This window comes from Oryx dammah, unplaced genomic scaffold (genome assembly GCF_014754425.2).
Source record: "Oryx dammah isolate SB20612 unplaced genomic scaffold, SCBI_Odam_1.1 HiC_scaffold_25, whole genome shotgun sequence".
In the NCBI taxonomy this organism is placed as follows: Eukaryota; Metazoa; Chordata; class Mammalia; order Artiodactyla; family Bovidae; genus Oryx; species Oryx dammah.
This window is the reverse complement of record NW_024070209.1, coordinates 25510551-25525797: the sequence shown is the minus strand read 5'-3', so window position 1 is coordinate 25525797 and position 15247 is coordinate 25510551. Positions and strand designations below refer to the sequence as shown.

Genomic DNA, 15247 nt, shown 5'->3' with positions numbered 1-15247 from the left:
CCCTGTAATTTCACCCCCAGAAAAATCACTGTCGATATTTGGTGAGCTTTCATCCTGGCTGAACTCCTTATTGAAAGCCAAAAATGATTGTGTAGTTTGCTGCCACATAGTGGTAAAGTAAGCATCACTGCACATGAACAAGGAAAATAACTTGATGGTCTTATTATCCCAAGCTAACAAGGAGATCCAACCAGTCCATCCTAAAGGAGATCAGTCCTGGGTGTTCATTGAAAGGACTGATGTTGAAGCTGAAACTCCAATACTTTGGCCACCTGATGCGAAGAGCTGACTCATTTGAAAAGACCCTGATGCTGGGACATATTGAGGGCAGGAGGAGAAGGGGACGACAGAGGATGAGAGGGTTGGATGGCATCACTGACTCTATGGTCATGGGTTTGGGTAAACTCTGGGAGTTGGTGATGGACAGGGAGGCCTGGCATGCTGCAGTCCATGGGGTTGCAAAGAGTCAGACATGACTGAGCGACTGAACTGAACTGAACAAGTATTTGGTGAGTTACGCAGGGCACTGTACTAGTCAACAAGGACCTAAAAATGGTTCCTGTCTTGGAAAAGTTCATAAATTAGTAGGAAGACTGGCAAGGATACAAATAAATAGCATGTCTCAACAAAGTGACAGTGCTGAGACAAAGTTATAATGCTGAGACAAAGTGACAATCCGAGACAAAACTGGTAGAAAAAACAAGAATTTCTCTATCACACACATGAAATTTCACTGAGGAGGTGATATGTGAGATGGATCTTTGAAGTGTGAGCAAGTTTCTTGGGTGGAAATAGAAAGACTTTCTGAACAGACAGCACAGTACAATGTATGAAAGATCAGTGCTTTTAGGAAATATTGAGAAGGTCTCATAAATTGGAGCCTGGTGTATGGGGAAGGAAAGAAAGTGCACAGAAGACAGCCAATATGTGCTCTTAGGCAGGGAAGGGATAAGATCAGAATCCTTACGCATAATAAACCCAGATTTTTTATTTTTAAGGGAATTTGCTTAATTACTAAAATAAATATTTACACTGAGCATAGTTAATTCAGTGGCTTTCTTCACATTTTTTAAAGAGTCACAGAAGCTGCATTTATGTTTTAAGCAGTTAAGATGGTAAAAGATTCTGTCTCTACTTCATAGGAAATAATTACATTCAATGACTCCTCACAACAGCCATTGCTTTTGAAGCACCGGTTGGGTTGTCATCTCTGATGGTAGCCAAATAAATGAGATTTCTATGTAACACATGCTGGTACTGGATGCACTTGTTGGCCAGGCTTTAGTTCTGATACGATATAGCAGATCAGCTGGTCATTCTCCTCTAGGACCCATTGGTCATTTTGATTGACTTCTGCTCTGTCAGCCAGTCTGGTATGAGGGCTGCTGGCATCCATGCCCCATGAAGCCCTGTGCATCTGGTAAACCTAGCCTTATGATTAAATTCTGTGGCTGTCTTCTATAAGAATGTATGTCATTAAAGGCAAGCAACTTTGTAAAAACACATGTAAGAACATTTAAGGGTTTCCACAAGGTCTACTGTGGAAATTATAATCAAACAACTCATAAGTAATTTCTTACTTGTGATCCATTAGTCAGCATATTTTAAGTATTAAGAAAAATTTGCAGATGTGTTATACACAGTGGTAGCTAGCCTCTAAAGTGGCCCCCCAATTACACTGGCCTTCTGGTATTTATCTGTTGGTGTAGTCCCTTCTCACAATGACCAGTACAATGAGTAGGGCTGACCTTTGTAATCAGTACTGTATTGTTGAGATGGTGTGTGACTTCTGTGGCTGGGCCATATAAACCACTGAAGCTTCTACCTTGCTTGGTCTTTCTGGGGAAGGCCAGCTACTGTGTTGCGAGAATGCTCAAGTAGCTTGGGGGAGAGGCCCACACAGGGAGTAACTAAGGCCTTTTGTTAACAACAAGCACCACTGAATTAAGTTATCTTAGAAACGGATCCTCTAACCCTAGGGTGCGCCTTGGGATGACTGCAGTCTCATCAGAGACCTCTGGCCAGAAGGACTGAGCCAAGTAGCTGCTGAATTTCTGACCCACAGAAACTGTGAGATAACACGTGTTAATAGTGTTTATGGCTTCCCTGGTGACTTAGATGGTAAAGAATCTGCCTGCAATGCAGGAGACCTGGGTTCGAAAGATCCCCTGGAGGAGGGCATGGCAACCCACTCCAGTATCTTGCCTGGAGAATCCCCATGGATAGAGGAGCCTGGTGGGCTACAGTCCATGGGGTCGTAAAGAGTTGGACATGACTGAGCAACTAAGCACAGCACAATAGTGTTTTAGACATTAAGTTTAGGAATCATTTATTATGTATCAATAGGTAAGCAACAGAAGTATCATGCTTTCTTTCATTGACTTGGGGACAAACTTATATTACCAAATAACATTTTTATTATATTAACAAAGAAAAAAATATATTAACAAACAATAAATCATATTCATAGCTCTAGTATATGCTTTTGGATTTCATTTTACACATGAAACTATTAAACAGGGATTATTATGAGGGATTCCTTAATTACATAACTCACCATGCATTGCTGGCAGCTTATCATAAAGTATACTTTTTTAGGATGTGGTGACTGATAGACTATTATGATTTTCGGTTATGGAAAACAACACCTATAGGAGATACCCACAATTGAAGTGATGTTTATGAACAAGTATTAAATGAATAGGCAATTAAATCCCTTTTTTGTGGTTTTAAAAGGTCAAATTTTAATTATTCAAATGTAAAAGAAGTTAAAAAATCATTATGTATGAAAATGTATCACTGCTGCTGCTGCTGCTGCTAAGTCGCTTCAGTCGTGTCCGACTCTGTGTGACCCTATAGACGGCAGCCCACCAGGCTCCCCCGTCCCTGGGATTCTCCAGGCAAGAACACTGGAGTGGGGTGCCATTTCCTTCTCCAGTGCATGAAAGTGAAAAGTGAAGTCGCTTAGTCGTGTCCGACTCTTAGAGACCTCATGGACTGCAGCCTACCAGGCTCCTCCATCCATGGGATTTTCCAGGCAAGAGTACTGGAGTGGGGTGCCATTGTCTTCTCCAATGTATCACTAAATAACTATAACAATATTCCTTTCCCTAATTGAGGGAATTTGTACCTGCTTTAACAGGTACATATTTAAACTACACTTAAAACCCAGATATACTAATAAATTTTCATGATTTTATGTAGCCCACACTTTCACAATAAGATGCCACTTATGTGTTTTCTTTTATACTTTTATATATTAAGGATTACTGAGTCTTCAAAAATTACCTTGGAATAAGTTTTTACTAATAAAATATATAGCTACTTAAAAAATGATTCATAGCTCAAATTCATGCTATGTTCTGAAAAATCTCAAGCAGAGAATTTAAAATAGTCTGAAGTTGGGCTTCCCAGGTGGTGCAAGCAGTAAAGAACCTGCCTGTCAAAGCAGGAGGTGCAAGAGATGTGGGTTCGAACCCTTCTGGAGTTCGAAGATCTTCTGGAGTAGTAAATGGCAACCCACTCTAGTATTCTTGCCTGGAAAATTCCATGGACAGATGAGCCTGGTGGGCTGCAGTCTGTGGGGTCGCAGAGTCGGACATGAATGAGTGAGCACTTACAAGCTGGCAGTGCAAGGTAACTACAAAAAAAAAAAAAAGTTCTTTTCCAAACATGTTACTCTTTCAGTCTTTAAAACCTGAACTTTCTTTTGCCTCTATTTCTCCTAAAGTTACCACTCCATTTATTTGCCCCTGTATACTAGAAGCACTGGAGTTGTCTCTGCTTGATCTCATCATTGTCAGTTCTTTTCCTCCCAGTCTCTTTTACACCCATTCAAACCCACTCCAAGCGAACTTTTGCCCCATCACTCTATGAATGGCAACTTTATCCTTCCAGTTGCTCAGATCAGAAATCTTGGAATCATCTTTAACTTTTCTTTTCCTCATACCCTGTTTTATCTTTCAGGAAATCCTGTTGGCTTACTTCCAAATCATATCCTGAATTTGTCCACTCTTCACACATTCCACTGCTACTGTTCTGATCTGAGCTGCCAGCATCTTGCCTGTTTAGCTTATAGCAATAGCCTCTTCACTCACTGGTCTTCCCACTCCTGCTAAAGTCTAGTCTCAAAAAGTAGATCCAGTGGCTCTTTGTAGATTAATCCTATCACTTTCTGCTCAAAATGATTCCCCACTTCACTTAAAGTCCTTGTAAGACTTTACATAATGGAAACTCCCTTGTTTCATCCCCTATAACATACACCTTTGCTCACTTGGCTCCAGCCACACTGGTCTCCTTGTGGTTCTTCCACACCAACCTCCTGCCTGATATCACTGCAGTGGCTGTTCCCTCCACACAGAAATTTTGCAAATCTTTACTCCAGGAGGCCTACCCTGACCACTCTGTTTAAAACGGCAACAAATCTCCGCAGTCATCTCATATTCTATTTCCTATCTTCTCAATGGCAGTTACTGCCTCTTCACATAGGTTTGTTGTGTTTGTTTGTCTCCAAGCTCATGCTCTAATTTTGTGGGGAAGAGGCACAATGTCTGCCCCTTACTTTCAAATGGTTGGGCCAAAATTTAAAAAGGGTTGGAATTCAGATTGTTATGAAGTTAATTTCAGTGACCTGGAAACATACATTGAAAAAAGGGAAACCCTTGAAAAAGGTGTTAAAATACAAAATTCAACCAAGTAAATTTGAAGATTTAATTGGCTTTATCCAATGATTCATGGATCAGGCAGCATCCCACCTAGTAAATAGGAAGGCACTCCATAAGTGGTACAAAATGGGAAGCTTCTATAGAAATGACGTGGGACAAGGAGGTTAACAATAAAGGAAAAGAACAGATTGTTTCAGGTAAGGTTACCTCTCTAGTGCTGTTTAGAAATTCCATTGAGACAGGCTGAAACTGCAATGAAGTCCTGGTTTGCAATGAAGTTTGGGGCTAGTGGCCCCACCCTGGGCCTGTTCTTTCTTTTTCTTTTTTTTTAAAAGCAATGGTTAAGATGGTAAATTTTCTTATGTGTATTTTACCACAACTTAAAAAAAAAACAGAAAATATCAGAGCACATAGCTCCTGTAGAGTAATAAACAGTTCAAGAAAATTTTCTTGCAGTTACAATGTATGAGTATTCAGGTGTAGTTGTTTTAGGTATAGTGCATTTCTTATTATTGGTCCCAATCAAAATTAGAAAAGAAACTGATGTAAAGTTCTACATATACTCATCAGCTGACACATACAAGAAAGTTCACAGCAGCATTGTTAGAGGAAAAGCTGGAACCTATCCAAATTTCGAGAGGAGAATGGATAAATGTGGGATATTAAACAATGGAACAGGTGGCACTAGTGGTAAAGAACCGTCCTGCCAGTGCAGGAGACATAAGAGACTCTGGTTCAATCCCTGGGTGGGATCCCCTGGAGAAGGAAATGGCAACCCACTCCAGTTTTTTTGCCTGAAGAATCCCATGGACAAGAGAAGCCTGGTGGGTTACAGTCCACGGGGTCGCAAAGAGTTGGACACGACTGAGGTGACCTAGCACGTGAATGAAATAACTATAGGAACCTGCTTTTCTGTGGATGCCAAAAGCAACGGTGAAAGAAGCAAAGTCCTGGAGAAAACAAACCGATTCCATAAAAAAAGTTCAAAATCAAACAAAATAAGATATATTTAGCAATACATACACACGTGATAAAATTACAAAGAAGAATAAAAGGTGAGATAAAATTCAGAAAAGTCATGACCAAAAACTTAAAATCATTAACCTGGCTACAGGTGTGGGGAAATTCAATGTTTATCAATATTTCCAAAATTAATTGCACTTGAATATAGATAGCCTCAGTGTTTATTTATTTAACCATCCCCACCGCCCCCCTCCCCAGCTTCTAGAGTAGAGGTTGTTGTTCAGTCGCTAAGTCGTGTCTGACTGCGATCCCAAAGACTGCAGCAAGCCAGGCTTCCCTTTCCTTCACTATCCCCTGGACTTGGCTCAAATTGATGGCAATTGAGTCCGTGATGATAGAGTAAAAGCTGGCACCTACTTATTTTATTTATGCATTTTTTTAAAAGGTCTGAACCATCTAATAAAACGTGGTTATCGTGTTCGTCAGTCACCTGAGACTCTTTGCAACCCCAAGGACTGTAGCCCAGCCAGGCTCCTCTGTTCATGGAATTCTCCAGGCAAGAATACCGGAGAGGGCTGTCATCCTTTCCTCATCTTAGCCAAAGTTCAAACAGTAGTTTCAGGGGACTGCCCGTCCCACCCCGCACCCCATCTCATAGACTCTTAAGTCTTTAGGCTTCCGTTCTAGCGGCCCGGAGGCAGTTTTCTCTGTCTCTGCGTTGAGGTGGCGGAGTGGCAGGAGGGTGGAAAGTCCGGACTAAGGCAAAAGTGCTTTTCAGGCACTCAGGGGTGTGGAGGCCACAGTAAGAACTGCCCTGAACAGAAGGAGGCGAGCGGCGCCTGGTCAAGCCAAGGCGGTGGGTGAAGCACTCCGCGCTCTCTTTAAAGTAGAGTCAAAATTCACTAGCGCCGGTTCCTGGGTGACATCAACACCTATCTGAACTCCTGATTGGAGGAGCGCCCTGGCTCAATTCTCGCGATGATGCTTCCTCCACGTCAATTACTTCCCTTCCTCGCCCGGACCCGGTAATCGACTACAGACCACGTTGTGAACTACCGAGACACCGTAGAACTAGACCAGCTTCCGGGACTCATCCTGACTGCTGCGACTCTTCTCAGACGCTCACGGGCACGAGGTTTGGCTTCCAGGCGTCTTCTTTGCCAGAGCCGCGGTAGTGCGCGACTCTCCACCGCTCGGCCACTTTACTAGGGCAGCCAGGGGATGCACATCAATTCCCGTTCTATAGTTACGCGAGAATTTGGCGGTCTTGAAACTGATTTCCGGAAGCTTAGATCTCCATGGAGATAGCACTTTAACCACCACCCCCCCGCCACTTGTCATTCCCTAGACTCCACGTGGTTGGGAAATTGTCCACAGAATGTTTGTGGGAGTCAGCCAGAAAGGTGTAGGTTTCACTGGAACAGCATTCATAAGGGAAGCAGCCAGTGGGGTGCAGGAGGAGTATAATTTACTGAGCATCTTCTGGCCACTTAAGGAGTGCCTTAAGGTGGGCACGAGATTTTCCACTATTGGGAGGACAAACGTTTGGGCATCCACTGAGCACGCATAAGCACCAAACCTCTTTGTGCAGTCTTAAGGGTTCCAAGATAAAAGTGCTATAAAGAAAATAAAGCAATAGAAATGACCTATATGTGAGTAGAAGTGGTGGAATTTTAAATAGTGTCCATGGAAGGCTTCTTAGAAGAGGTAATGTTTGGGAAGAGACCTGAATGGTGAGGAGTTGGCCTTGCAAAGATTTGGTGGAATAAGCCTAACAATAGAGATATCAGGACATACAAAGTCCCCTAGATGGTGAAGAGAAGATTGATTTGAAATGAACTGCAGAGGAAGGAAGGGCCAGGTTATTTAGGGCCTTGAAGGCCAAAGTCTCAAATTTATATTTTATTCTAAGTATAAATGAAAGCCCTTAGAAATTTTTAAGCAAGAGAGTAGTTATATTTGAAAAAAATTGCTTTGATGACTGTGAAAAGAATGGACTCTTCAGAAGCAGGATGAAAGTTTGGAGACCAATTAGTTTATTGTAGGGATCCAGGTTAAAAGGGTTCATTGAATTTCTGTTTGGATATTCTCAGTGTTTTAAAGTTCTCTGAAAGGCAGCTCATTTTATAATTGAACCATAGATTTCTTCCTTTGTATTAAGCTGTAATTGGCCTCCCTGAAGCTTGCACTGACATCTCCTAATTCTGTAGCCATCTAAGACAGAGGACATCTAAGACTTCCCTGGTGGTCCATTGGTTAGGACTCAGCGCTTTAACTGCTGTGACCCTGGGTTCAATCTGTGGTCCAGGGAACTGAGATCCTGCAAGCTGTGCAGCAATGTGGCCAAAAAAAGAAAAAAACCCTGAAGACTACAGAATAAAACCTTTTCCTCTTTCTCCCAGTCTTCCAACAGCAGCTCTTTTAAGGCACTCATCCTGTCCTCTTTTCTCTAGGTCAAACACCTTTGGTTTGAACTGTTTTCTGAAGGGAAGTGCTTTCCAGGACCTTCAGAAATCTGGCTGTTCCTTGGAAAGTGAAAGTGTCTCAGTTGTGTCCGACTCTTTGTGACCCCATGAACTATACAGTCCATGAAATTCTCCAGGCCAGAGTACTGGAGTGGGTAACCTTTTCCTTCTCCAGGGGATCTTCCCAAACCAGGGATTGAACCCAGGTTTCCTGCATTGCAGGTGGATTCTTTACCAGCTGAGCCACAAGGGAAACCCAAGAATACTGGAGTGGGTAGCCTATCCCTTCTCCAGCACATCTTCCCGACCCAGGAATCTAACTGGGGTCTCCTGCATTGCAGGCAGATTCTTTACCAACTGAGCTATCAGGGAAGCTTAGAAGCTCCATCATTTGCTATGGCTCCTTAAGATACGGCTACTAGCACAGCACCTAATGCTCCATACATTCCCTGACCTGTGAAGATGACCATCCCTTGGTCTAGCTGATTTCTAATGTGGTTTTTAAGTCATGTTGTACTATTGGCTTGTGGCTCACAAACCATATGTTGAATTGTTTCAAATCACATTTTATCTCTCCTACCTCCTCCCCATCCTGTATTTTTGGGTATTATAAATCCTGTACTGTATTATTCTTATCCAAAAGCAGCATCTTACATTTATTTCTATTTCATCTTGGTAAGTTTATTCCAGTTTACTGGTCACTTTTTAAATCCTGATTCTATCATCCAACACTGTTGGATGCTCCTAGCTCTGTGTCTTTTCTTAATTCACTGTATTATGTCCTCTAATGTCTACATGATAAACATTTTTTTTGATAAAAATCCTCAAGAAGAGAGCCACATGTGGCGTTTCCCTAGCGACTTGTCTTCAGACCACGTGGTACTCTGAGTGTGTATCCTTTGAGTATCTTTGTTCAGCCTATTGTGAATCCTGTTAGCTGAAACAAACTGTTTATTAGCTGAAAGCAGACTCCCAGGGATAGTATGTGAAAGTTTCCTTTATGAAATATTTTTCAGAAATCAAGATACACCTTGTTACAGTACCTCCTGATCTGTCAGTCCAAGAAATCACAGAGATAAGGTAGGCCTACTATATTTTTGAAAAGCCGTTCTGGTTTATTGTTTAAAATGAAGGTTTGCTCTATTTAAAATACAAAGACTGGGTAGGTAAAAGTAACCTTAGACAGTAATAAACTCTTCTTGAGTCTAAAAAAAGTTTTTCAAAACAGCAATCCTTAGGGCAGTAGTTTTAGCCTGTGGCAACTTTGCTTCCCAGGGGACGTTTGGCAATGACTGGAGACCTTTTTCGGTTGCCGCAACGTAGAGGAAGAAGGCCACTCCAGTGTTCTTGCCTGGAGAATCCCAGGGACGGCAGAGCCTGGTGGGCTGCTGTCTGTGGGGTTGCAGAGTCGGACACGACTGAAGCGGCTTAGCAGCAGCAGCAGCAGCAGCAGCAGAAGGATGCTATTGGCATCTATCTAGTGGGCAGAGGCCATGTCCTACAGTGCTTGGGATGATACCCTGTGGCAGAGAATTATCTGGTGCCAAATGTCAACACACAGAGTTCTTCAGTGCATTAGACAGTCTCTTTAAAAAAATCTTTATTTTTATTTATGTATTTGTTGTTTGTTTAGCTGTGCTGATCTTAGTTGCAGCACGCAGGATCTTTCATCTTCATTGCAGATTCGCACTCTTAGTTGTGCTGTGTGGGATCTGGTTCCCTGACCAAGTATTGAACCCAGGCCCCTGCATTGGGAGCATGGAGTCTTAGCCACTGGACCACCAGGGAAGTCCTTAAGCAGTGTCTTAAAACTCTTCTTTCTTGTAGCGACTACTGTTAAGTCTATTTAAAATGGGTGTAAAGAAGAAGAAAGAAACACAAGTTACTTCATTGACTGTTTGTCATCAGGACCTTGAAACTTTGAAATGTAAGTGATTTCTGACTTGTTTATCTCTTTTCTAGGTTGCAAATGGTTCATTTATCTCTGGGACTCCATATCACAGAATGTTCAAACTCTTGGAATTTAATTATTCCATGTTCTTTACATTCAGTTTTGGATATAAAATGGTTTTCTTAAACATCTGTCTTCGGTCTAAGTTCTCCTGGGTTTTGTTTGTTTATAAATGTTTAAATTTTATAGAACACATAACAAAGATAAACTCTTATCTGTATATTGTGAAATCACCAAAGGAATTTTTGTTGTGTTTTGTTTTATATAGCCTTGGCTGATGTGGAAGGGAAAAATCTAGCTTCTTTGCTGTTGCGTTGTGTACAACTCACTGATGGAGTGTCACAGATCCGTTATGTTAAACAGGTAAGGCTGATCTGACGTTCATGGATGCATCCTGGAGGTTATCATGCTATTACCGGCTTCTAAAATCAACTGAGCCACCAAGGAAGTCCTAAAATTAACCGATAATTTTTGGCTCCTAATTATTGTTTTACATTTGGAATATATATATGCTCTCAATGTTTGTTACTACTACTGTACAGCAGAATGAATATCCTTGTATATACATGTGTTGCTGTTTACTCGCCAAGTCCTGTGGACTCTTTTGTACCCCATAGACTGTAACCTGCCAGGCTCTTCTGTCCAGGGGATTTCCCAGGCAACAATACTGGATTTGGTTGCTATTTCCTTCTCCAGGCTCCTAATTATTTAATACTGAGGTATCATTAAAGATAGGAATTTTTTTTTCTATTCATTTTATGATTTTTTTTTTTTTATTCAAAGTGGCAATGTAAGCTATATTGAGGCTTTACCGCTGTTGGAGTTGTATATAGGTAGGATGATGAGATAATAGTGCATACCTTTTTGGTGGAGATAAATTAAAAAAATATTTCTATCGATCTGGATCTTCAAAACTTTTTAGCAGACGCATTAAAAAGTTAACGTAAAATGTAAAAATTGTCCTGACCAGTGTTTTGATATTAGGATTTATCATTTGAACTTGCATAGTATTTTTTGGAAAGCAGTTAAATGTATCATTGGTTTTCAGTAATGCTACAGAATTCCTGTACCTTAAGCCATTAACAAGTCAGTAATTTTCAATGAAGATGGGTCTGGAGGGTAGAGTGAGTGTTGGGCGCATGGTTTAAAAAAGTTAATAAATATTGAAATAGGTGTTTAAAACAGTGTAGTGTGGAAAATGTTACACATTAAAATTGAGACTTAAAGTATTTGAATCCATGTTAGTTTGCTATACTTGATATTAGAAAAAAACTACTATAACTTTGAAATTTTTTGATTATAGATTGTGCCCTTACTGGAGAAGGCAAATAAAAATGGCACATGTGATCCCATTATTCGAAGTTGTTTGGATATTTTAGCAGGCATTTATCTTTCTTTGAATCTAAAGAATCCCTTGAAGAAAGTCTTGGCAAGGTAAGAAAAAAAAAGAAAGCAAAGTTAGGCACTGTAAATGTTCAGTTTGACTGAAAGTAACTAGTATTTAAGGTTCCCTCTTTGGTAGAACTGAAATGAAATATATTACTTAGCAATTTCATTCATACAATTTTGTCTTTGTTTTGTCTTGTTTATTCATTTGTCATAATTCTTTAAAAATGTAAAAGGCTTCTTAGGTCACAGACCTTAAAAAAATAGGCTGTAGGCTATAGTTTGCAGACTCCTGGTTTACTATATTTACATGTAATGTAATTATTGGTTAAATTTAAACCTGTCACCCTACTGTTTTTTTTTCTTTCTGTCCTATCTGTTTTCATTTAAATGTTTTTAATTACATAGGTAATATAGAAATATATGCTTAGTGTAAAAACTTAAAGCTGTATGTTCAGTTCAGTTCAGTCGCTCAGTCGTGTCCGACTCTGCAACCCCATGAATCACAGCACGCCAGGCCTCCCTGTCCATCACCAGCTCCCGGAGTTCACTCAGACTCATGTCCAGTGATGCCATCCAGCCATCTCATCCTCTGTCGTCCCCTTCTCCTCCTGCTTCCAATCCCTCTCAGCATCAGAGCCTTTTCCAATGAGTCAACTCAACTCTTCGCATGAGGTGGCCAAAGTACTGGAGTTTCAGCTTTAGCATCATTCCTTCCAAAGAAATCCCAGGGCTGATCTCCTTGCAGTCCAAGGGACTCTCAAGAGTCTTTTCCAACACCACAGTTCAAAAGCATCAATTCTTTGGCACTCAGCTTTATTCACAGTCCAACTCTCACATCCATACATGACCACAGGAAAAACCATAGCCTTGACTAGACGGACCTTAGTTGGCAAGTACACAAAATAAAAAGTGAGCTTTCCATTGCACTATTTTTGGCCTCTCTTTTTTCTTAGTAAAGGTTATTACTTAACATTTTGCTGTTTCTTTCTAGATATTATCTTTGGATTTAGTGTATGCATGCTTTTACATAAATGCGATTATACTCTGGGTGTTTCTTTGTAGGTTATTCTTCACTAAAGAATGTCTTAGAGATATTTTCATGTCAGTATAGTCTTTACATTTTTTTTAGTTGTAGTTAAAAATCCCCCACATAACATAAAATTTACCATCCTAACCATTTTTGAGTGTTCAGTTCAGTAGTGTTAAGTGTATTCACATTATTATGCTGTGGGTCTCTAGAATTTTTTCATCTTATAAAACTGAAACTGTACTCACTAAACAAGAACTCCTTATTTCCTTCTCCCCCTAGTCCCTGGCAACCTCCATTATTCTTTCTGTTTCTATGGTTTTGATTAATACCTTGTATAAGAGGAATATTTGTACTTATCTTTCTGTGACTGACTTAATGTCCTCAAGATTCATCTGTGTTATAAGTCATGACAGCATTCTTTCCTTTTAAGGCTGATTACTACTCTGTTGTATTTATATAGCACATTGTCCATCCATTCACCTGCTGATAGAGATTTGGGTCGCTTCTTCCTCTTGACTGTTGTGAATAGTACTGCTTTTTGGATATAGGTGTGTAAATATCTCTTAGAGATCCTGCTTTCAGTTCTTTTGGATATATATGCAGAAGTGGGATTGCTGAATACGGTAACTCTATTTTAATTTTCCAAGGAACTTGCAAGCAATTTTCCAGATGGCTGCACTGTTTTACATTTCCACCAAAAGTCCTCATTCTTTCTAACAGCTATAGATACTCCATAATATGGATGCACTGAAATTTATGTTTGCCATATTACATATTATTTAATCTCTTCTCCATTGATAGATTGCTTTCAAGTTCTTATTATTCCAACAGTGCTACAGTAATATTCTTAATTGTTTATGTAATTATATATGTGTATTACTCTGAAATGAATTCCTAGGAGTGAAATTTCTTGACCAGACTTATGCCTATCAAAATTTTGGATCAGTTCAGTTCAGTCGCTCGGTTGTGTCCGACTCTTTCAGCTCAGTTCACTTCAGTCGATCTGTTGTGTCCGACTCTCTGTGATCCCATGAATCGCAGCACGCCAGGCCTCCCTGTCCATCACCAACTCCCGGAGTTCACTCAGACTCACGTCCATTGAGTCCATGATGCCATCCAGCCATCTCATCCTCTGTCATCCCCTTCTCCTCCTGCCCCCAATCCCTCCCAGCATCAGAGTCTTTTCCAGTGAGTCAACTCTTCGCACGAGGTGGCCAAAGTACTGGAGTTTCAGCTTTAGCATCATTCCTTCCGAAGAAATCCTAGGGCTGATCTCCTTCAGAATGGACTGGTTGGATCTCCTTGCAGTCCAAGGGACTCTCAAGAGTCTTTTCCAACACCACAGTTCAAAAGCATCAATTCTTCGGCACTCAGCCTTCTTCACAGTCCAACTCTCACATCCATACATGACTACTGGAAAAACCATAGCCTTGACTAGATGGACCTTAGTCGGCAAAGTAATGTCTCTTCTTTTGAATATGCTATCTAGGTTGATCATAACTTTTCTTCCAAGGAGTAAGCGTCTTTTAATTTCATGGCTGCAATCACCATCTGCAGTGATTTTGGAGCCCCCCAAAATAAAGTCTGACACTGTATCCACTGTTTCCCCATCTATGTCCCATGAAGTGATGGGACCGGATGCCATGATCTTCGTTTTCTGAATGTTGAGCTTTAAGCCAACTTTTTCACTCTCCTCTTTCACTTTCATGAAGAGGCTTTTTAGTTCACTTTCTGCCATAAGGGTGGTGTCATCTGCATATCTGAGGTTATTGATATTTCTCCCGGCAATCTTGATGCCAGTTTGTGCTTCTTCCAGTCGAGCGTTTCTCATGATGTACTCTACATATAAGTTTAATAAGCAGGGTGACAATATACAGCCTTGACGCACTCCTTTTCCTATTTGGAACCAGTCTGTTGTTCTATGTCTAGTTCTAACTGTTGCTTCCTGACCTGCATATAGGTTTCTCAAGAGGCAGATCAGGTGGTCTGGTATTCCCATCTCTTGAAGAATTTTCCACAGTTTATTGTGATCCACACAGTCAAAGGCTTTGGCACAGTCAATAAAGCAGAAATAGATATTTTTCTGGAACTCTCTTGTTTTTTCGGTGATCGATTGGATGTTGGCAATTTGATCTCTGGTTCCTCTGCCATTTCTAAAACCAGCTTGAACATCAGGGAGTTCACGGTTCACGTATTGCTGAAGCCTGGCTTGGAGAATTTTGAGGATTATTTTACTAGCGTGTGAGATGAGTGCAGTTGTCCAGTAGTTTGAACATTCTTTTGCATTGCCTTTCTTTGGGATTGGAATGAAAACGGACCTTTTCCAGTCCTGTGGCCACTGCTGAGTTTTTCAAACTTGCTGGCATACTGAGTGCAGCACTTTCACAGCATCATCTTCCAGGATTTGAAATAGCTCCACTGGAATTCCATCACCTCCACTAGCTTTGTTTGTAGTGATGCTTTCTAATAGGTCTTGCTAAATTGTAATCTTCAATATTCCTATTTTTCAATATTTTTTCCTTCCAGAAAAACTTTAGAATTGTTGAGTCAATATTTTAAAAAATGTTAATTTAGATGAACTGTGGTAAAAATTGGCATTGTATTTAATTTATCCATTCAGTAGACTTTTACTGATTATCTACTATGTGTCAAGTCTTCTTTTAGGCATCGGGGACACAGTGAATGGAACAGTCCAGAATGGAGGTTATTTCTAAGAGGAAGACAGGAGATAGAAAAATAAGCAAAATATACAGGAATTAGACGGAATGAGTGCTACGGATAAAGA

At 40.6% G+C, this 15247-nt stretch overlaps 1 protein-coding gene and 1 pseudogene across 3 annotated transcripts in view; one reads left to right on the top strand and one right to left on the bottom strand.

Moving 5' to 3' along the window:
- Window positions 1–1155: 1155 nt before the first annotated feature.
- LOC120851861 lies at window positions 1156–1392 on the bottom strand (annotated as a pseudogene).
- A 5236-nt stretch (window positions 1393–6628) lies between these two features.
- THADA (THADA armadillo repeat containing) overlaps window positions 6629–15247 on the top strand; it is a 328900-nt gene continuing 320281 nt past the window's right edge. For 2 of the 3 annotated variants that reach the window (XM_040224707.1, XM_040224709.1), the window contains exons 1-5: window positions 6629–6762; window positions 9109–9172; window positions 9920–10019; window positions 10312–10406; window positions 11347–11477. In XM_040224707.1, coding sequence (XP_040080641.1) covers window positions 9944–10019; window positions 10312–10406; window positions 11347–11477 — 302 coding nt within the window. In that variant the 5' untranslated portion in view covers window positions 6629–6762; window positions 9109–9172; window positions 9920–9943. The remainder of the gene's footprint in view (window positions 6763–9108; window positions 9173–9919; window positions 10020–10311; window positions 10407–11346; window positions 11478–15247) is intronic. The other variant, XM_040224708.1, reaches the window with a different exon arrangement.